Source organism: Hydractinia symbiolongicarpus, chromosome 10, assembly GCF_029227915.1.
Source record: "Hydractinia symbiolongicarpus strain clone_291-10 chromosome 10, HSymV2.1, whole genome shotgun sequence".
NCBI classification, from domain to species: domain Eukaryota; kingdom Metazoa; phylum Cnidaria; class Hydrozoa; order Anthoathecata; family Hydractiniidae; genus Hydractinia; species Hydractinia symbiolongicarpus.
Genome location: NC_079884.1, coordinates 22,858,628 through 22,882,119, shown reverse-complemented (window position 1 = coordinate 22,882,119; position 23,492 = coordinate 22,858,628). Strand labels below are relative to the sequence as shown.

Genomic DNA, 23,492 nt, shown 5'->3' with positions numbered 1-23,492 from the left:
CCCGTTTCCAAGTTATTTAGCCTTAAATTTAAAAGTGCGATGCAATGGCTTCACTAATCTTAATAAACTTTCCTTTGACGTCAATATTGTTCTAACGTCAAAGTTTGATAATTTACAGAACAAATTTATAAGGCGATGTCTTATAGACTTTATCAAAGAAATTTTATCCACTTTGCAAAAGTCACAGACAGACAGAACTGGCGTATTATTATATAGACTAGTTATTTAAACCCGTGGAATAATCCACTTAAATTTGTTGTGCTTCTTATCACAAAAAGGTTTCTTGATAATTTTATTAACTGAAAAAGAAACGTTCTAAACGAAATTCTGTGGAGATATAAAAGGTTATAAACATTTAAAATTTATTCTATGTTTCTTATCACAAAATCATTTGTTGTCAGTTTCATTTGAAAGACGCAAACAATTAAAATTTTACGGCCAAAGATTACGACCGTACCTTACCGCTGAAGCCGCACACAATGTTTTCTCGATGATGATTGTACCTTTAATCACTTATAGTAGTGCATTGAGAATACCTTTCACAAATACACAGCTCAACAAATTAAAATCGCTTGAGAACCGTGCTAGATCGATTGTCCGGAGTGATAATATTCCATCCTCACAGGACTCGTCAACCATAATATTTGTGTACTCGCTAAAAAGTGTCTACTAAACGAACTAACATCTGAACATTTTGACAATTATTTTGTCAGCCAACAAAATGACAATAACACACGAAATAACGGCTGCATTGTCAGGTTACCTCGGGTCAAACTAGAAATCGCCCGGCAGAGTTTCTATTTTGCAGGGGGTAAACTGTATAATTCACTGCCACTTGAAATTCGAAAAATCGATAATATATCTCTCTTTATGAAGGCGCTCAGAGGGTACTTCTCTTAATACACGATACCACCTATTGGGCGAAGTGCACTCTCAGCGGCTATCTTAGTCACTGTGCCGTCCAGTCTGCTTCAAGTTTGGCTAAGTGGGATTAATGTTTTCAACTACGCCTATGTCTTATTTAGCTCTCACATTGAGTCACTTTACACCTTGTCTGCATACTGTTGCATTTCTAGTTGATCAATTTTTTGTTTGTTTTTATCGTTTTTACTGCTTTTACTGCTTTTTTCCATTTTATTCTCAGACAGGACGGACATTGACAGCAGTTTTTTTTGTATTTATGTATATATTTGCAAATTACTGAAGTCCTCATCCTGTATAAATATTTTCAAATAAATAAATAAATAAAAACTTTTGAACGAAATTGACAACTATAATAACAACGTTAATTACCTGTGACTTTACTCGTATAACAAATTATAACAAAGCTCCCGTTAGGGTAAATTTAAATTCGCATCAATAAAATTCCTACTAATGAAATCACTTTATTTTATCACATGATTTGTTTTAGCCAAGCATTGCTCTTTTCGTCAAAACATTTTGTTGTTACTTCCATTTAAGCGGGAATAGATAAACCAATATTAAGGGAATAATAAAAATTAATTACCTGTGACTTTTGTGTAATAAAGTTTTACATCATTACACAAAAGTTTTTATGAGAACAATAAAATAAATTAACCATGACTTTCTTAAAACAAACGTTTTAAATCAATTTGAAAAAGCACACCAAAAAAAAGAATAAAAATAAAAGTTTAGCAAAAGTGACATGTAACCGCCGCTGTTTCTTTAGTAAAAACAACACATCCACTTTGCCTGTCACAGAGACACGGAACTGGCGTATTATTATATAGATTCTTTTATTTTATAGCAATTATGATGATAAGGGATCTGTGGTGCATATTTCCAAAAAAAAAATTGAATAAAAAATTTCTGTAGATACGGAAAAAACTTTTTTTTCCCATTTTGCCGAACCCTTGGACATTCTAATTTTGTTAGATCACTTTGCATAGAAATTATTTTTATCAATAAAACAGTTAAGGTCAACAGGTAGTTGAAAAACATAATAAAACGAAACTTATTACACGACCCACCATAGATACTACTAGCATGATAATTTTACAAAAGAAACTTGTGAAAACTGTTATGAACGTTTCAACTCATAGCTTTTAATATAAGATTTTATGTATACAAAAAATCAGGTCTTTAATCTCGATTTTGATATAGAAATAAAAAGTTGTCCAAAAAAAATTGAAATTTCTCATTTCTATCGCGTCCGCCAGACAAAAAATAGCTTTTAGTGTGAAAAAATCTCAATTCTGAAATCTGGGAAAGTAATGTCTGTTTCTTAAACAAGAAAAGGAGACAAAACTGAAAAATAACCCACTGCTCTCAGAAATAATGCATTCGTCTTTAATAAGGATGTAAAGTATCGAAATGTCCGTTCAACATAAAAAGGAGTTTTATAACAGACCCTAAGCTAAGAAACAAATCTCCTTGTTGAGCCATAGTTAAGGTAGGCCTTTTTCTCATTGGAAAGGTATGAGAGGGCACGTCAATAAATTTTGACAGGAGTCTTGGCCCAATTATAGTATAAGACAAAAGAAGTTTTTCAGTATGATTACTTTCTTTCTGACATCAGAATTTCTCTGTGACGTCACAGCAGTTTTAAAATCGGGGAAAATAACGTTATCTTTATTATTTATTTATTAAAATCGCGTGTGAAAATGATCTTGCCAATATTGGTTTTCTGTTGGTGGTATAAAAGGGTAATAAAATATCTTCTGGTTGCTAAAATGCTGAAATGCTTTTATATTATGTATTAGAATTGGGAATATTGGTAGAAAAGGAAACAGATGGCAAAACTCTCCTAAAATTCCGATGCTCGTATAGATATTACGTAAGGATTTATAGCATTTTCCAATTTTTTTTTCGGTTGTTTTAAGCATCATCTCGTAAGTTGTGACGTCATCAACAGTCAGAGTCAAATTTTGTTTTGAAGATTTAAGTTAAAAGAATATTAATGGTCACAAAGTTTCATAACAAATGATGAAGTATTTATTTTAGTCTATTAACTAGTTTCCAGGTGCTGAGATGTTTTACCACTGTATGGAGAATCATAACCCGCATAATTAAACTAATTTAAGGTAGTTTATTTTAAGAATAGTATTGTTGAATTTGTGTATTACCGGAACACCAAAGATGCGAGCAGGAGAAGAACCAGATAGATTTTTTTTTTTAAAAGGTAAGATATATAAATTGATAAAAAGGGAAAAAAAAGACGCGTCCTGTTACGGAAACACGAAATGGTAGATTACAGTGTTGATCGCGAGTAACTATACACGAGTATACGAGTACGGGTACATTAAATGACGAGTACAGTGCAAGACGAGTACGAGTAATCAGCGAGTATACTACTCCGTACCCTCGAGTACAGCCTTTTGCGCATGCGAGTACAATAGGTGATGATTTGTGAGTACGTGTTCGAGTAAAAGATAAAAAACGGCAATTCGTTGTAGCATAATTTTTATCGATAGCTCACATTTGTCTGCTACCTTAGACATTGTGAAAAATTTTACTTCGTTTTCGCGTCGTTAGAAATAACATTTTATTTTACATTAATTTTTTTTATGTTGCAGCAAGTATACTTTGTATACTTTTCATTTAATTGCTTTATTCCTCATGAATGAGGAAACCCTTTGCTATTTAAATCTGCTATCTAAATGCTTTTTGCTAAATGTGTTCATGCTACATTAAACATTATTCCCTTCTCTTCGCAGCACGTATTAAACAATGGACTCTGGAGAATAAATTAAGCCAATCGCATTTAATTTAATTGTTTTGTAAGTAACCAAAAGAAAACACGTGCCTGACAAGGAAGTCTTTCAATTCAGTGAGAATGATGTGTCTTCTTATAAAAAAAAATATATTTAAAAATAACGTAAATCAAGCATCTGCGTCTTTAAGATGCGTAAAAAGAAACAAAAAATTGAATTATTACAGATCGTCTGTAACAACGATGTACGGAAGATTTTTTCTATTGTTTTTCTAATTTTATTATCCATTTTTATCTTACCAATCATAGTGTTCATAATAAAATGAGTGGCAGTAATGGGGAGGAGAAAGTTTCATGTGTCTTATTAATTGTATTTTAATATTTTTTTTTACATTTTTTGAGGCACCCTGGTGTTTGGAAGTTGCGAATATGAAAAAGAAAAAAAAAAATGAATATCATTAACCTAAATTGTTACATTTTTTACTGTTTTTTTTACAGCATTTATCCATTTAGTCCTGGGCACTAGCTTGTTAAAAATACCTGTCAATAACACCTAAAAATGATACCTGCCATACTGCTCTATTACCAGAAGCAAATCATTAAAATATGCTCAATGTGATTACAAAGATATAAATAGATTATAATAACATTCAACACAAAAGAAAATTAATCTCTAGAATCGTGTTTTAGAGAGAGTGAGGAAATCGTTATTGAGAGAAAAAAGTAAAGCACGTAAGTGCAGTAAGGTCATAAGTATTGGGTTCTTTTAAGAAACAAAACGAAATGGCAAATATAATATGAAATATAATATTACTATATTTCATTAGAAAACTGTTTAAACATTGCGGGATTTCTTTCAAAAACTGTTTAAACCTTGCCATGATGTATTTTATTTGAAAATTGTCAAAACAGAGTTTCCCTAAACTTTGAAAAAATTTCTTTGTTTTAAAAATATGACAACGAGATTTTGTGAAACTCAACATTGTCCTAATTAATTAAAAAAAAAATGTAAACACCGAAAAACATTTTTAGAAAATATCACAAAAGTTTATCGTTTAATTTTACCGTTTCCCTTTCGTGCACGCTAGCGAGTACTGTGTGAGTACAGTATCAAACATGTGCTTGTATTTTTGACGTACTCGTACGCGCAGTATACTCGTCGCATACTCGTGGAATACCCACAGGAGAAATTACTTGTACCCGTAGTTTAATACTCGTGTATAGTTACTCGCGATCGGTACTGTATATTGTCATATTTCCGCATTTTTTTAGAAACCAGGGGGTTATTAAATCGAAAACATAATGTAGCTATGATAATAACCATGCAAATTTTGTTATTTCGTCCCGACAGGCGGCACGGAAGCACGAAATTTCGATGTGGAAAGTGAATTCTACAGGCGAAACTGAGAACCGGCGGACCAGTAGATTCTCTCAAAGAGTAACAACGGTTACCGATTAGTCACTATAGTGTAATAGCCGTCGTCTGTCTGTTTGTCTGTCTGTTAGGGAAACACGAAATGCGATATATAAAGGACGGGCGACCCTGTGGATTTTTGCACGGGTTTACGATTAGTCTCTTTAATAAAAGGACTCTTTAATAATTGGACTGCTAGAAGAAATATATTCAGCTAGTCGCTAGTCCGTGAATAAATTAACTTACCTTTTCCAAATTACGCCTTCTGCCAAGATTAAAAGAATTTAGCTTAACCAGATAAATGGAGTGAAATAAGTAATATTACGACAATTTTTCTTTTATTCACAAAAATAAAAAAGTTTCTTCAACTTTGTGTATCATTTTAGTACCAGCCCATTGAGCCAGGCCCATTGTTGGATGTCCACTCCGTAAGAACGGCTCAGGGGCCAAGGGAACTCAGGGACAAAAATTATGACTATGTTGGCGTGGAATTTAAACAAAAGGTTTTGAACAAGTCTGCTTTTTCCATTTGAGTAAAAATAAATATTTTGCACTGCAGTTACTTCCTGGTAACTCAAACACCGGAAGTTCACTATATTACAAAATGAGCCGCTTATATTACAAAACAGGGAAGGTATTACAAAATGAACCGCTTATATTACAAAGAACATCTTGTATTTATGCATACTAGTCGTTAGCCCGTGGAAAAATCCAAGGGTTCGCCCGTCGCAGCTAAGCTACCATTTTGCGTGACAGACAGACGGACGGACGGACGGACAGACGTACACGGACATTATAATATAGATTTTATACATTATTAACTAACAAATTATATATGTCAAATGTTGATGAAGATTTTTGCATAAAACATTTTTGCTGATGCTAAAGATTAAGTTATTTTAGTTAAAGAAAAATCAGTATTGTTAAATAATGAAAACTTTATTGTGGTAGAAATTTGTGGATGATGGGTTTTTGTAAATTTAGGGTTAAGGTGGATGTAACTAAAGCTAACATAACAATAATATAAGAGAAGTATTTACAGTGATGTTTTCCCTGTCCTTGTGCAGTGGCCAGGCTAACTAAGGCTATCTGGCTAACTACACCTACCTTTCATCAGCTATTGAACTTGTTTTGTTTTGAAATATAGTGGTAGTAACTATTTAGGACAATACTTTTCAAATATAAAAATAAAAATTAGCAATGAGGTGCCAACAATAACAATTCTTATATGTTTAACACGTTGGACACTTAATTTTAGCTAGGCTTCCAACCTTAGGCGCAATCAACAGTTTTTAGTCATTAATAACCTTGAATTTTGTGTCTTTTGGATAGAATACAGACCATTAACCATTATAGAATACCATTTTTGATTTTAGTGTTATAATAGTAAAGCAGGGAGGTATAAAAGTTCTGTTATACCTGTAGGGTTAACCAAAAAGAAGAAAAGTTTCGCTCACACTCTTGCTTGTAACGACGTGTTCAAACTACAATATATAAGAAAAATGTAGGTAGTGAAAAAGAAATGACTAAGGAAATATAACTAATATTATAAACTATATAATGCTTACCAGCTTGCCAAGTGTAAGAGCTTTGATAGTAAACTTGATAAGAAGTTAAATAGACTTGTTGAAAAAAAATTGAAATTCTAAAATATTTTTTAAACTTTTCTTGACTTTGAAAAAAGATGCGATCACCTCAGTGACTTCAAATGAACAAGTGAACTGAAAAATCTGCTTTTGAATAAATAAATATAAATTCCCTATAGAGTATACTCTACGATTAAATTTTATAACATTGCACAAATTGACATTTAATTAACACAAAGACACAAACAGGTGATTAAATTTTTACACTAAATACACTTGGGTAACTACACTTGACAACACAATAGTTAAATAAATTACAGAACAAACATGGCAGACAAAACATAAAGACAATTTTTAACATAGAGCTGACTCAACACTCCCCAACGATGATAAAATTTGTACTTTATTTTGAACAATAACTTGAGTCATTAAGAAACTTGGAATCGGAATACTGTGCAGCTTTGTATAGTTCCTCGTACAAATTCAATCCGTCAATTCGATTAATAACAATCAAGTTTCTAACTGAGCGATGGGTTTCGCGATCAACGTTTTCATTGTTATTTCGATATTTAACAAGAACCATAATCGACTGATTTGATCATACCAAATTGATAATTCAAACTTAACATTGATTCTTGTTTTAAAAATAAAACTACGTCACCTTCTTGGACATCCACATCCGATCTGAACCATTTCGGATGATCCATTAATTTGGGAACATGTGAAATTAACTAATTCTCATACCATGTATCAAATATCTTCTTATTCGCTCTCAGAATTTTATCGTAATCGTTAACTACTTTCATACTTTCCATCCTTTTCGTGACTGATTTTTTCATATTGATTTGACTTCAGGAATTGTTTAATTTCCATTGTTGCCTTCTTGTGGAAATAGTTTTCTGCGTCTTTTATCTCCACATCTGACAGCACAACGATGTTTTTGATTTTTGATGATTGATTTAATGAAATCTTGTTTAAATTTTTTATACGACAATTTCGTAAAAATCTGAAAACAATGGCGAGGATTCTTACCACTACTTTCCAGCGATGTCTGTTGGGATCAATAAGGTATTTCGAAAATTGATATCTGTTAGATATTTCTTTCGTGATGGTAGAATCAAGAGCTAGGTATGTGGTTTGTGGTTCTGTTTCGTCTAACGTTTAGTCAATTGAAGATTTTGGTTATTTAGAACAATTTCCTTAGCATCCATCATTGGAAAATTGGACTCTTCACCTCTCATCTACTCGAAACCTCTACACTAAACAGATTCAGTTAGAACATTGCTAATGGAAATACATCTTCGGGTACCAATATCTGCAATCATATCTTCTGATCTGACATATCTCCATTGATCAATAGATGTGAATCTTTGAATTTCTATAACTCAATTTCTGATGTATTGCTTTAGAGCTCGATTTTCATTTGCTAACCAGTATAGGACAATTTGGCTATCTGTGAATTTGATGGCTTTCTTGTGGATCTTACCACTTCACCACAATGTGTGTTGACAATAGCTGCGAATAACTCTGCTCGAGGCTGTGACATACCGTCTGGAATTAAGCGAGATTTTGCAAAAATGAGTTGAGAAGAAAATCCCTTACTTTTTCTTTTGAATCGAATGTAGATGGTAACACAAACCAGTGATTGGCTGGCATCTCCAAAATCTAATGAGGATGTGTCAAGGCTTTTCGCATCATCTAGAACAACTGCTTGTTGAAATCGGATGTTTTTTATTTTATCCATCATTTGAAAGTGTGATATCCAAATCGACCTCAAGGAATCGGGAATTATGTCATCCCAATCCAAGAAGCGTTTCAGAAGTTCGTGCAGATCCATTTTCATCGGGGCAGTAATTGGAGTTAACATTCCTGAGATGTCAAAGATTTCTGCCACCTTCGATGCGCAATTCCGTCTGGTAAGTTGCTCTGGTATTTGTGTGATCTGCTTCACTTTGCGACCACGATGTTTCTTTGCAAAGTTGAGATCTTTGATATCGAGGGAAATTTCATCTACCTTTGGATACCAAAGAAGACCAGCCACACACAGCGTGAGTCCATCACTTGATAAATTTTCTTGTGGCTTCTTCCCAGATAATGTGACACCTTTGAGTGTGAATCCACCACGATTTAGAACTAGTTCCAGTTCATCTACTCTTTGTAACGGTTGATCCATTGTTGGACAGCCTGACATACAGTCATCAACGTATATGCCTTTGCAGATGGTTTCATATACCTCCGGGTATGGTTCTTGAAATAATTTGGCAGTTTCTCGTAGACCACGTTCCGCCTGATTTCCAGATGATTTTACACCATAGATGATTGTTTTGATAACTTTTTACTCCGGCTGGATGGATGGATCTAACTGCTGTTGCCACAAGTATCGTTGATAGCACCAGTCCTCTTCGCGAAGTTTGACAGCATTATACATTTTTTGCATATCTGTGTGGAATCCAACTTTTTGTATTCTCCATCGAATGAAGATTTTGACAAGATTGTTCATGTTACTTCAACCTTTGGCAAGGATACTGTTAAGGCTGAATCCAGTTGATGTTGGTTGTAACGCATCGTATACAATACGACATGGTGTTGTTGTTGAATTATTTTTCCATGCCCCCCTCCAAGGAATGTAGTTTTTATTTGATTTTTAGCAAGTGATGTTTCAATATTGGCTGGTAGATTTTTGACATGTTCAACAAAACCAGGTGAGTGAAGTTTGGCCTCTGATTTTATAATTGATTCTTTATCTGCTTGATTTTTCTCCAATCGTTTCAGTTGTTGGTACTTTCAGAGCTTTGTGTCGATTCGGACTTAAATTGATACTTGGGTCTCGCATGAATGGAAGGTTAGCGATCGTAATGCAGTTCTTGATATCAACATGCACAGATTTATTAACAACCTCTTGTTCTATTTCCTCCTTGATTGACAACGATTCATTTTGGTCATGGTTTTTGCAAGTTGAACACGTACGACATTTGATGCATCTGTAATTTATTTCGCTCCCTGCAGCTTCCACTTGATTGAAATATTTGAAGTTTTTTGATACAAACGTGTGGTGATTATTCTCAAAGTCAAAGTTATTAACGTCATTTACTGAAATGTCAAATAAATCATTTTTATATCCTAACAGGGAAACATCTGGGTTTACTTGATACCCATTCTTAAAAAGACAATGTTGATTTGATAGAAAGGATTTGCAATAAGATAAATAGTGATACCTTTCAATTTGGGTGAATACTTCATGCGGCCCTCCAATCACACCATAACTACCATCAGTATTTTTAAAATGTGATTTATAAATTGTTAATCCGGATGGCATCTGGTATACTGCTTCAGGAAAGTATCGTAGGTATTTAACTCCCAGCATGAAGTCTGTTTCTCTACCGACGAATGATAACAAAGAAGAGAAGTTTCTTACATCATTTCCTGATTGACGGTATGATTCTTTAATATCAGACTCTACTTTTCCACCAAGTGGGTATTTTGGGAACGTTGCTGTTATTTGTTCCATGCATAATCCTGACATCACAGCATCTCCTCCATTAGCAAGTGACAGTCTGACACTATATATTCCATGAGGTGTTTTTGTCATGATACCTCCGACTCCACCAAGGTTTATCGGTCCAGTACACTCTTGAACTGCACGTTGTCCAAGCTTATGAACAGCATTGAGTCTGCTTATAAAATCACCACATCCTGTATCGTAGAACATCGAGTATTGGTGATTATCAATCTCGATTGTTTGTAGCATATAGATTGCTTTATTGTCTTCCTTTTCGTTGATTAACGTTGATTTATAGCTAGAGCTTTTGATTGCTTCAACATGGTGTGACAATTTGATATCCTTTGCATAAGAAGGTAATTCAACTTGATATCATCTCAAATCTGGTTTTGTAGATGCCGAGTACATCTTTGTTTTCTTTCGTTTTCCTTGTGTTCTTCACACACAAGAATATGTTTCCTTCTTGGGTACTTATCATGCGAAGGATGCTTACAAATAAAGTCCCTTTGACAATGACCTTTTTTGTGTTTGCCTCTATTCATTGCTGCACCTGGAAAAAGACACTGAAAACAGAGGCCTTCAGATCTCAGCACTGAAAATCCTTCAGCTGGTGACATATTGACAAAGCGTTCACAAACAAAATACTGTACAATTTTTGTGCCTCCGGGACCATTGGTCATCACATGATGAGGTTGATTACAGATAAAACAAGAATTTGGTACCTCATTAAAATCGGTGAGATTTTGATCATTCTTTCCAGTATAATGCGACTGTCATTTACCATATTTTGATGGAACTTTTCTTAGTTCTAGTGTGGTATTTTGAAGTAGGGCTTTCTGTTGATAAACTTTGGTTTCTTTTTCTAAGAATGTGATGAGTTTATGCCACTTACTTTCTCCTACTGAATCATCATCACAACTAGCAGCCAACCACCTTGTCACTTTTGAAGTCATTTTGAAATGTATATATATCACAAACACTGCCATAACCTTTAAATATAGGTAGTTTTATATTCAATGTTGATGAGTTAAACTTCTCTACTTTTGAAAGTTCCCTATCCTGATATTCCTAAGGGTTTTGGTGTAACAGTTTTTGAGATCAACATACCTTTTATTTAGATCATCTAAATTACCTTCATCCTTCCCTCTCGCGGTTTCAATCATTTCTTTAAAGGAGTTTCCATCTGGCTTAACTGCTCCGGCAAATCCTTATTTCTTTTTTTGATTTCCTTATCATCCAAGGTGGACAGGGATGATGTGAAAGATTCCTGTAAATACGAAATTAACTGAAAGATTTCATTGACAAGAAACATTTTTCTTTCTGATAATTCTATGTCGCCAAGATTTTGTCTTTTTCGTAATCTCTGTCGACGCCCTCTCTTCGTCATAACGAAACTCTTCATGCTTTCGATTTTGAGAGTATATGATTTACCATACGTTTCTTCGTAAAGTTCCTTTAAGTTTGCTGATAGCTCCCTGTGTTTTCGCCTATACTGGGTGCGTATATTTTCCATTTGCTTGATATTCGAATCTATATCTTCAATTGATTCGCATAATATGCTGACTGGTTTTCATCCACATAATCGTTAATGTCATCAGCTAGTATTGATTCATCGATTGATAGTTAAATTACTGGGTCTGAGTTTTTGCTGATACTAGTGTCTTCGGATGCCAATACTGCAATTTTTCCATCTACTGGAATATCTTGAACTTGAGAAGAAATTTGATTTATAGCTCCAGTAGCATGTAATGATTTGTAGTCAATACGAATTTTATTGGCGATCCTTTCACTACGCCTCATTAACAAACAATCGCCTGCTGTTTGAATGTGGGGTTAACCAAAAAAAAAAGACAAGTTTCGCTCACACTCTTGCTTGCAACGACGTGTTCAAACTGCAATATATATAAAAAATGTATGTAATGACTAAGGAAATATAACAAATATTATAAACTATATAATGCTTGCCAGCTTGCCAAGTGTATGAGCTTTGATAGTAAACTTGATAAGAAGTTAAATAGACTTGTTGAAAAAAAATTGAAATCCTGAAAGATTATTTAAACTTTTCTTGACATTGAAAAGAGATGCGATCACCTCAGTGACTTCAAAAGAACAAGTGAACTGAAAAATCTGCTTTTGAATAAATAAATATAATAATTCCCTATAGAGTATACTTTACGATTAAATTTTATAACATTGCACAAATTGACATTTAATTAACACAAAGACACAAACAGGTGATTAAATTTTTACACTAAATACACTTGGGTAACTACACTTGACAACACAATAGTTAAATAAACTACAGAACAAACATGGCAGACAAAACATAAAGACAAATTTTAACCCTAACGCTGTGAACTGCACCCAGTTTATGTCTTCACTTTGACTATGATCTATATCTGAAACAACGTTAAAAGAAATTGATTTTCTGTTTTCATATACACAGAACTTTCTTAAATCGAAGTAAAAAATGTGTAGGAAACACCTTGCAAATCGAGTGGGTTTTTTCGGAATTCACGATAGTTAAGATCGATGCAATTTTTTACAACGGTTTTGTAAATGAAGGAACGATATTTCTCTGCATTGCAAGTTTCCAGCAGACTGTTACCTAAAGTAAGCAATTTTTGTAGCTAAAAAACATTGCCAAATTTTTATAACTAATATGTTCTAAATTCAATTAAATGCTCTTTACCGGCTGGCTGACTTAAAAAAATTGGACTACAGTTCCTACCTGAATGAATTTGGAAGTCATAAAAACAACATAAAACGCCGCAACTCGAGGCATCTTATTGCAGTGTTGAACGGGTTCACTGTTTTTCATGGTACTTGTAAAGTTTCTTTCAATATGTGCTCACCTAATTAAATAAGGTATTTGCAGGCCGTCGTGTCCGTGTGTTTGGTCATAGGATCAAGAACAATGACATGCTTCTCGGCAACATCAATGACAATAAGCACCCAATGCATTCCAATTTAATTGATAGGGACGAAGACAAACTTGATAGACTCGACAGGACGAGATATTTTCAATCCCTTAGTATTGCGATGAGCATGTATTTGCACAACAGCGTCTGTAGGATCAAGTTAATCAACACGAGAATTTGAGTCAAAGTTGATACAGATCTTACTTTGATTTTATTTATAAATTCGGAATTACATTCCGCGTGATTAACTTGTTTTGATTATTCACGTTCATTATTTTTAGCCGAAATTGCAAGGGAAGTTTTGGCCATAAAAAATAGTCGAGTTTATTGCTTTACGAGTAAATATGTAAGTTGGTGTAAGTCTCCCTTTCCGAAAATTCTTCTTGTTGTTGCGCTACCATTGTGAAAAAGTGAAAAGTCCCTACAAGCGCTTTACTAGTGCCCAGACTCCGCTGTATGAAAGTCGGTAATTTCCAACTATTTATTTATGCTTTTTTTGATTTTTTGTTTGCAAAATATTAAATTGTGTCGCTTTCTCCTTGTTGTTTTTATCACTTTTCGCGCCATTTTATTTCAAAAGAAAAGGTTGCACAATAAAACAGAAAACTAAACATTTTGATACAATACAAGGTAAAGTTTTAATCTAAATGTTTTTGTTAAAAACAAAATGTTAGATTTTTGTGGTTAATTTGCTTTTAAGATAGAGCGTTACAAGGTTTTGAGAAGCTAAATACATATTTCTAAAAATGCTTATAAAATGTTACAAAAATTGTGATTAGATAGCTAAAGTTTTTAGTTCTAAAGTCTTTAGCTGTCTAATCATATTTTTTTTCTTTCTCCTTACTTGCATTTTGTTACCCGGACCTTGAAGTTTTGAGGTTTATCTTAAAGAGATCTGGGGACGAGAATGCCTTAGCTGTTTATTCGTTTTATCACATTTTATCTTTTCCCTAGTGTAACTACATTTAACATTTTATTAATTGTTGTAATTATAACACTATTTTTCTTTGTTATTTTTAGGTATAACTTTTAGACTGTGAGTATTTTTAGTATATATATATATTTAGCTTTTCAAAACCTTGTAATCTAAAGATGACAATTAAAATTGTCGAAAAATGTCGCTAAAATTGAAACAATGTATTTTATTTTTCAATATCATATTACAATTTGTGCTGCTTAGATCATTCAGAAACTTATTTAAGAGCATGTTGCAACCGGCCTTTTGCACTGGCGCGTAGAAACCAGGTGTGAACAGACAGGAATGTGCGTGTTGTTAAAGCCTTCATATAAAAAAAATGAATTTCAGAAAACAAATTTACGATGGCAGATAACATAAAGAAAGACGCAGAAATGAAACACGCTCCGAATAAACAGTGGGATGTACATTTGCTCACTTGTAAAATTTCATTTTTCTTTACGTACGCTATGGTTGGTAGTTATATGCCCTTTTTTAATGTGTTTCTCATCTCGATTGGTTTGACCACGACTCAAGCTGGTTTAATTACTGGTTTACGTACAATTACATCAGTTATTTTTGGTCCATTATGCGGAGCTTTGGTTGATTACACCGGCCGCCTGAAATTGATTTTCGTATTTTTATGTCTTGGAAGTTTGACATTACTATTTCCGTTACCATGGATTGCTAGAGATGTTTGTCCTCTGACTTTCGCTGGCACAGGAAACAATTCAAGTATAATCACAGATAGAAATAATACTTCTGTTAATTGCAATGAGCACTTGTTTTATACTAGTTTATCTATACTAATGATGTCTGCCATCTTTGATACCTCCTTATTAGGATACTTAGATTGGCTCGTCATGTATGTAGTCAGCACGAGTAAAAAGAACGAAACATTTGGTCATCAAAGAATGTTTGGCTCGCTAGGATTCGGCGTTGGTAATTTATTGTCAGGTCTTGTTTCTGATCACTACAAAATTGATGGATTTTCTTCGTACACGGCTATGTTCTTTGTTTTTCTTCCATGTGTTCTGCTTCTGATTCCATCAGGAGTATTCATGATATCACGTGGTAAATGGCCGCACGCGAAACTAACACAGAAACGCGACTCAGCAATTTTTAAAGAGGTGATAAAGACATGCTCAACCTTTCCAAATTTAATATTTTTGCTGACTGTGCTTGTAGCAGGGCTTGCTAATGGCGTATACTATGGCTTTTTATTTGTAATTATGGAACATTCAATGCACGCATCGAAAACCATCATGGGATTAACAATCGTTGTTTCAAGCATAGCGGAAATCGCAGCATTTCCTTTCACATCGTCGCTAATTTCGACCCTGGGTGGTCCAATACCGTGTATCATTATTGGAGTGTTTTCCTACTTCGTACGATTTCTAGCTATATCGTACATTGGAAACCCATGGTTTGTGTTGCTGCTTCAATGTTTACATGCGTTGTGCTTTGCTTTGTTCTGGGCTGCAACCTTGCAACATACTTTTCAAATAAGTAGCTGCAACATTAAAACAACCATGTTCTCCATCGTTAACAGTTTACACTTCTCCTTGGGGACGCTAATATCCAACATGGCTGGAGGTGTATTGTATGAAAAATATGGAGGAAAGATATTTTTTCGTGATTCTTCAATTTTATTTGGAACATGGAGTTTAGTAATGATTTGTTACTATTTTTGCCAAAAATACTATTGGCACCGTAAACCAGATAAAAACAGTTTACTATGTGGTGGAATTAACAGTAATGTTATTAAATATCACTCTATTGGCGACAAAGAATGATTTTTATTTTAAGTAATATTAGTTTTTATTACAGATTATTATGGCAGGGAATATAACATAACATTTCCATTTCGAGGTATTCACTTTCAGACAGACAAAATACTAAGGTGGTATAAAGAGTTTGGCTAAAATGCTTATCATATTTTAGGACTATAGTCCTAAAAGGTTGGATTGAAAAAGAAAAACATTTCAATAAATTGCGTATGAAAATAACATAAACCTTTTTATAGTGACGGGGGCGGTGGTCCCATCTGCCTACCATTAATTACGCCCCTTGAAGTTTGCTAACGGAAGTTTGAACACAGGGCGCTTTACTGTGAGGTTTTAGCAGAGCATCAATGAAAATACAAGTAATTATGGAGATAAAGTTGTCAATGTAAACAAAATAATGCAACAAATATAATTATAAATTTGTTTTTCTTGGACAGCCTGACAAGTTCTTTCCGTCGTCAAATATTACAAAAATTAAGAAAGAATCTTCCCATTCGCCATCTTTAAGACACTTGCACATTTTCTAGAACATATCATCACTAAAGCGTTGAGGCCTTGTCCAGCAAATTTTCAAACTAACTGAATCTAAAAAGATGAAAAAAAGGGTAAAAGTGTACTTTTAGTGTGCTTTGTTGACAACATAATAGTCTAAACTCGCTTACCTGGTTCTATTTAATGTTTTTTATAGATGATGTTTTGTCTCGATAATACAGAACTTCCGCCGCCTACGAAAATATGGATAAATTTATATATTACACTTCATGAAAGTATATAAAAAATGACAATACAAGGATAGTAGAATCATTGTAAGCAATAATAAAAATATAACTGACTTACTATAAGGGTCACCACTAACTGAATCTAGATAAACATTTCTATGTCGTGCTGCGTAGTTCAAAGCAGCTAAAAAATATATAGAATCCATATTTCACCAATTTTTTAACGTTTTAGGTGTGCCAGGGCGAATAGCGAATTTTATTTCAATTATTATTTTGTAGTTTTTATTGTTTTTATTTCTTTTAAAGAACTATAAATTTTTTAAATGTTGTATATCTTTCTTCGATCTTATTATTTTAGGAAAGAATTAATAATACACGCCTTTGTTTATAAAACCAACAAAATTTTAACCAGGCTGGCCATTATTCCTATTTCTCTACTGTTTTAAAAAATAGATCTGGCTGTTTTCAATCTGAAATACCAACCTGATATTCTTATAAAGTATATACTTATAAATGAAAAAGCGTGTAATTTTTAGATAAAATGAAAGCTACCAGAATTATCAAAATGATACCAATCTCATAAAATACATATTGACTCAAAGTTTTATATTTTACTCCGTTTTCTATGTCGGGTTTAACATGGCTTGTTCCATAATCCTGCCCGCGTGCTGAGATATGTAGAGGAGGAAACAAAACGCAATTTTAGATATCGTTTCTGTGCTCGGTGCTATACACGGTTGTTTTTATAAGAAATATATTTTTTGGGTACAGACTGAATGTTTCTTAACTTCAAACAACATTTTCTAAAAAGTTTTAGAGCTTGACTCCTGTTTTATTCTTTTAAAATGCTGGCCTAGTAGCGTTCAGTGTATTACAAAATACGTACCAACATCAGGTTCTGGTGATGCACTCTTTTTACTTCTTTCAACTCCCGGCTGTTCGTCAATTTTTTCTACAGATGTATGCTCTTGTTGTAGTCCAGCATTGTTTGGATAAGGATATTGTGGATACACTAGTGAAAACAAGAATTTTGCAAGTAAAAAAAAGTACGCGAAATCCATAACATTTACTAACTAATCCGCAATTAGATCAATTAATTTTCGAAAAACCATAATATTTACTAAAAGTAATTCATAATACTTACTAGACATTTGATTATATGGATTAAAACCTGGAACCGAATTTCTTTGCTGTAGTTGTTGAAATTGTAAGGCTGTTGGTTTTGCGATACCGTTTCTCACAGCGAATGATGAGGGATTTCCATTCTGTATTTGTTGCTGTGGTTGTTGAAAACTTGCAACCTGCAATCCTAAATACGAAATGTTTTTATTTCTAAATAATAACTAAAAAGCCATTACCGAGTTAACTGAGTATAGTTGTTTTACTGTTGGAATTATCTACTGATTTTAAAGTCAAATAATTTGTCAACCAATTGGCAAATTTAATTTTCGTTATAATCGCCCTCTGTTGGATTACCAATATAGTCCATACCAGATTGTTGATGTATCTGTTGAGGACTTGGTTTAGCTGGCATGTTTTCTTTCTTTTGTGGCGCCTCATCCCAGTTAGGGGTAGCTCTGATAACACCAAGCGCATCCAAGTTTTGACCAAGATATGGCATGCGGCTACGACGTTGTCGGCCTGTAACAAAAAGAGATGAGATTGATGTATTCGAATGACGCTTATAGTGTATCAGTCCACAGACATTTTTAATCTAGTTTGCAGTTAGACTTATTTGTATAATGATCAGAATTTTTCTCTTTCTTCTTTCTGAAGATTAAGATATTTTCTTCCCAAAAGGACAGCTAGGATCACAATGGTTAAAAAAAAATAAAAATGGGATTAGAAACTTTTAAATCGTTGTTTTTTTAAGCATCGTCACGCAAGTATGCTTGCCCCGGGATTACTAAACAGTGTTTAAGCTATCAAAAGTTAGCTTTAAATTCCATTACCCTTAAATATTATACCCTAGGTGTATGTTATATCACTCAAATAACGTAAATTATTACAGCTTTGTGGAAAATAGAATGGGCACGAAGTTCAATTTAACACGTGACTACGACACAATAAAAGTTTACAAGTTGGCTGTTACTCACAAGTTCATTTATTTATTTTTATATTTTCTTCGAGAAATTTGAGCCTCATGTTTCTTATAAAATAAAAAGCGTTTATTCCAACGAACTGTTTTTAACACTCACACCTCTCACGGTTTTTACACAGAATCTCCTCTCCACATCACGAGTAAAAAGAACTTACTTATATCTGGTGTTTGACCAACTTTTGCTGATCTTCGTTTTCTATGCTTTTTGTAAACTAACCCTCTGCTTCCTAAACAAAAAAACATACCAAGAAGATAGTCAGGAAGCAGCGATTATTACTTTATCGTTAGTTACAAGAAAAAATGTGAAAATACTGCTACCTACCACCAATACGATCTAAGTAAAAGTTTCTATGGCGTGCTGCAAAATTCAGTTGAGCTGAAAAAAAAACGAGATTTAAAATTTACATAACGTTATTTATAATACGTTTTTCACACGTGTACATATGTTTGTATAGGTACCATACGCTTCAATTTAGGGACTGTTCATATGAGGTGGCATGGCTCGATTAACTGAATTAACTCTATTAGGCTGGATGATACTTTTTAAAACTCACATGAAGCTAGCTAGGCCGGTTAGGCGGCCCGAAAGAAGTCACAAAAGTTTGTTTTGTCATTTAACAGCACGCTTTAAAATGAATTGTGAGTTTATTGTGAGTTTAAACTAAGATTGTTCAAAAAAATGGACTCGATGGAAATGCTAACAAACAATGCCCATTTTGTCAAAACAACGTTAAAAACGCCACAAGAAAATGTTATGATAATGCAATGGAGTGTTTTTATATATTTTATTGTTCTCCATACATATGAAAATATTTTTTATAAAGTTTTCTAAATCATGGCGAGATCTTGGCTAAGCGAGGCAGCCCGGTCAACCAAACTAGGTCGCCTGCATATGAGCAGGCGCATATTTCAGGAGAATGGGGGCATTTAAAAGGAGTTAGACATTCAATCGAAGCATGACGGTATATGTGAATATATATTTACATATTTTTTTTCTTTCTGCATCACTTATTAGATTTACTGGTCCGTTTGCAAACCCGACAGCTAAAAAAGACAAAGTTGCCGTTAGACGATTCATGTATGTGTATGTTTGTTTTCCAAATTTGAAATCGTACTCACGATTGACAGATCTTTGAACAACTTTATGATCAGATGTAGCCGTGGTTGGTTCAGCATGAGGAATACCTGATTTCTCCATTCCGTTTACTGTGACCTGATAACAAAAGCAGACAATTGGTGAATGTAAAAAAATTAATCGAAAGTTTTTTTATCTGTTGAAATCCAGCTATCTTCCATTTTTTGGGGTAGTGAGAAACAACGAGTCATCTATTTAGTTTTTGTTATTTTAGTAAAAAAGACAAAGTGAAAACTGAAGTAAAATGTACAAACCTCGTTTGGTACAGGCAGATTAAAGGCACCTGTGTTTTCCTTAACATTTTCGGAACTTGTTGTCGGAGTTTCGGGTATTGTCGATCTCGCATTAATTTGTGCAGCCAGATGGTTTTGATATAGACGTTTTTGAGCAATAAGCGCTCTGGCTTGAACAGCTTTAATTGCGGCTGAAAATGTAATAATCAAGATGAATACATGTACGGCCTGTGGATTATTTCGCTATTAATTAAAAAAGTTCAAAAGAAAAAAAATACAAACTTCATGCTTAAAAAAGAATTACCTTTATACCCTTCGGCATATGCTTTTGCGATTTCTGTGAATTTTGTATTGTAACGTTGATAATTTTCTTTCTGCTGCGCTGTCACAGGCTTCGGAACTTAAAAAACAAACAATGCACAAAATGTAAGAAAGATGGGTATTAAATTTGACATTATTCATTTCTCTTTCCATTTTTCTTCATTTAACGACGGAGAGCTTGAGCATTTGACGGCGAATTATCTGTCAACATTCTACTTATTTCCGATTGCCTCGATTAACCAGTGATTTACTTACCCTGTGTAATCCCAGAACGCTTTGTTTCTTCCAAGAGAGGTTCCAGATCGCCGCCAAGGTAAGGAGCACGGCCTGTTCAGGACAATTATAAGAAAATTAATTTTCGTTGTCGTGTTCGTTCTCCTGATATTGTTAAGGTTGTCTCCTGTCATTTTACTGTGTGACAAGTATCAAGTCAGGTTGGTAACTTCAAATTTTAAGTATATATATTGGTCGGGATAGTTTCGTTAAGAATGATACCGTTCTGTTTTTCCTAAGAACGGCCAGGGGATGATGCCCGAAGATTAAGTGGCCGGTCAGACAGATTATAATGCACATAATTTATAACTGATTTCTTGTAAATCAACAAACTTAACGAGGAATCAAATTTGAGACACAAGAACATGCATGAGAAACACATTGCAGTTCGATTTTGTTATTCTTCTCTGTACTCATCCATATGAATACGTTCCTTAAAATTTTTTTTTAAAAACGTCTGTTTTTGTCACAATATCCTGCTTTAGGCCTGTAGCATTAGTCACAAACATCTATAAGAAATTTTATAACGCATTATTTATTATTTTTTAGATGATATAAACAGTTCATTTTTTGCAACCATAGTAGCCCCTCGGTCAACCAAAGTACCATGACATAAATTGTTGTGTCCAGGTAGCTTCTTCGGTAGACAATAATATTATTGCAAGAAACGATTTTGCTTTTTACAGGTCTGTTCTTTGAGTAAAAATACTCATTTTTCATAAAAACAAAGCTTCACAGATGTGACTTTTAGTACTGCTCAAATAAGTATTAGCCTTATATCTACTGAAATGAAAACTTTTAATCATCTTTTTGAACACTGTGACAGACGAAATGATGGGACCTGATTTTCGCGAAATTGATAAAACTCGCAAAACTTGGAACGATTAGTTCCCTTAAGGTAGCTCGTCTCAGCATAAATACCGAAATTTACAGATATTTACTGAGCTGAGCCGTTATGCTTAGCATAATGCTTGTTTATATACGAAATACGAGTCAGACTATATATTGTCATGCTTATAAAAAGGTTTTTTTACACATGGCGCAAACATTACAGATACTATATTTTTACGGATTGAAAAAAATTGCAAGGTGGCTAATTTCGTGTTTTAAGTTTGATTGTGTAAACTAGTCCACCTAGAAAATAGCCTTGTTAACTAAGCTTTCTTCGAAGTCAACAAAGTAATTTTCTCTCATACGAAAGCTTAAACGCAAACGAACGTGTTAGACAAATCCTTAAAATTCAAATCAACCTCAGGGCAAACCTCGAATTAAAATTAACCAATGAGCACAAAGCCGGCTTGGTCACATCTTACCCTGTTAAATAATATAAGAATTAATTATATTTGTTTAGGTGGCTATTTGCGCTCAAAACAAAGGCTTTCTTGATATTGATCACGTGAGTAAAAAAGAATAGAAAGCGTGGTCAGTATTCTGAGCGCAGAAAATTCGTATGATGCGTCCCAACGTAATTTTTCCTACCTTAACTATTGCGATTTTTCGGTGGTAAGAAAAATTATCCTGAGTCTCCTAGCTGCATGAAAACGATGCAACATAAAACATTGCTTATCTTAATGCTCAAAGTGATGTTTTATGCCAAATTTGAGCAAAATTTTTTACTGCAATGCATCGATGAGATGAGTACTTGATTAGTACTGACGGAGGAGAACAATTTTGTTTGGATAAACGCTTGAGCCTTAAAATTATTCTTATTTATCTATGGAGATTTATTCAAATTAAAAAAGTAAGCCATTTTGATTCCAAGTTAATGTTTTTTGCATGCTTAACCTTTATTATTTTTTGTTTTATTTTTTTGTTAAACCAATTACTCACATTGCTCACGATGTCCTTAAAGCACCAATTCCATTTTTTGTTTACTTACTTTGCAAAACTTTTTTCATTATATTCACCATTACTTCTACCATAATTTTGCACTATTAAGCCTCAACCAGAACAGGACCGTATTTGCAAAACTTGACGTTACGTCTCTACAAACTAAATTTTATAGTGACACTATCAAACTTTCCCATATTCTATATTCTGTGCAGAAACTGATACAAGACTGTCAAAAACATACGGATGTGAAAAGCATTAAAAACAAAAAAAATTCGGACGGATTACCTCCCAAAACTAACGATACCAGCGTTAATAATATTATCGGCAACATCTTGGTACAGTAACGACGTGAAGAGAATCGAGTGAAAACTATCTACAAAATTATATCGCTGCACATGCTCATAATATTAAAGAATTAGCACTCAAAATCACTGAAACAACCAACACGCTTGGTTGAGTTTCTTGCTGCTGTGAAACAGGTTACCTTGCACGGGTTTATGTGCTGCTATAAAAAATGTAATGCCGGCATGAACTGCGAGAAATCAGGTCAAAAAGATGAGCAAATTGCAATCAAAGCTGTTATTTTAAACAAGCCTATCCGCAGTTGGGCTTTTGTTTCTTGCTTGATACTATGTTAGTTTTTTAAAATTTATTATTATCCTTTACATGTTACTGCTGTTATTTTCTTGAATTTATTCAAGCATATAATTTTTCAAAAAGTTGTTTTTATCTGCAGTGCTCAAGCATCTAGGTTATAGTCAAAAACGTAAACCGGAACAAATTGTTCGAAGTAATTATTAGCAGATCTTAAGCTGGCTGAGATATAATCTGTTATCACAACATTCACGTTGAAGAGTTGGAACATAGTTTCTTTAAAACGATTTTCGAATGTTTGCAATGATAAATACATCAAAATGATTGCATTTATAAAAAATTGATATGACCTGAATACTTGTTTCCAGCATTTTTTTTTTTTTTTTGCCACGAACAAAATTTGTTTTCGTAAAAAAAAACTCGCAGGACATTAGGATTGTCTTTCATC

General features: G+C 33.6%; 3 protein-coding genes across 6 annotated transcripts in view; 1 reads left to right on the top strand and 2 right to left on the bottom strand.

The window, feature by feature from the left end:
- Positions 1-7,013, bottom strand: part of LOC130662647 (uncharacterized) — a 44,222-nt gene extending 37,209 nt beyond the window's left edge. The window contains exons 1-2 of one of the 2 annotated variants that reach the window (XM_057461546.1): positions 6,656-7,013; positions 6,507-6,571 (exon numbers count right to left, since the gene is read on the bottom strand). The gene's annotated coding sequence lies outside the window, so the exon portion shown is untranslated. Of the gene's footprint in view, positions 1-6,506 lie in introns of both variants that reach the window. The other variant, XM_057461547.1, reaches the window with a different exon arrangement.
- A 6,891-nt stretch (positions 7,014-13,904) lies between these two features.
- On the top strand, positions 13,905-16,930 carry LOC130662326 (major facilitator superfamily domain-containing protein 6-like). Its single transcript, XM_057461163.1, has one exon. It carries the CDS (start codon positions 14,414-14,416, stop codon positions 15,842-15,844), a length of 1,431 nt encoding a protein of 476 aa, XP_057317146.1. The 5' UTR covers positions 13,905-14,413; the 3' UTR covers positions 15,845-16,930.
- LOC130662328 (uncharacterized) lies at positions 16,245-22,887 on the bottom strand. 3 transcript variants are annotated; one of them, XM_057461164.1, is made up of 14 exons: positions 22,736-22,877; positions 20,600-20,671; positions 20,328-20,423; positions 20,045-20,214; positions 19,775-19,868; positions 19,640-19,699; positions 18,978-19,031; positions 18,811-18,882; positions 18,046-18,195; positions 17,699-17,863; positions 17,441-17,566; positions 16,673-16,738; positions 16,498-16,560; positions 16,245-16,420 (listed from the first exon to the last, which is right to left on the bottom strand). In XM_057461164.1, the coding sequence occupies exons 1-13, from the start codon at positions 22,779-22,781 to the stop codon at positions 16,508-16,510; spliced, it is 1,224 nt and encodes a 407-aa protein (XP_057317147.1). In that variant the 5' UTR covers positions 22,782-22,877; the 3' UTR covers positions 16,245-16,420; positions 16,498-16,507. The 3 variants fall into 3 exon arrangements, with proteins under 3 accessions (XP_057317147.1, XP_057317149.1, XP_057317148.1); XM_057461166.1 differs by lacking the exon at positions 20,600-20,671 and having other exon boundaries at positions 22,736-22,887; XM_057461165.1 differs by lacking the exon at positions 19,640-19,699 and having other exon boundaries at positions 22,736-22,879.
- Between the last annotated feature and the right edge of the window lie 605 nt (positions 22,888-23,492).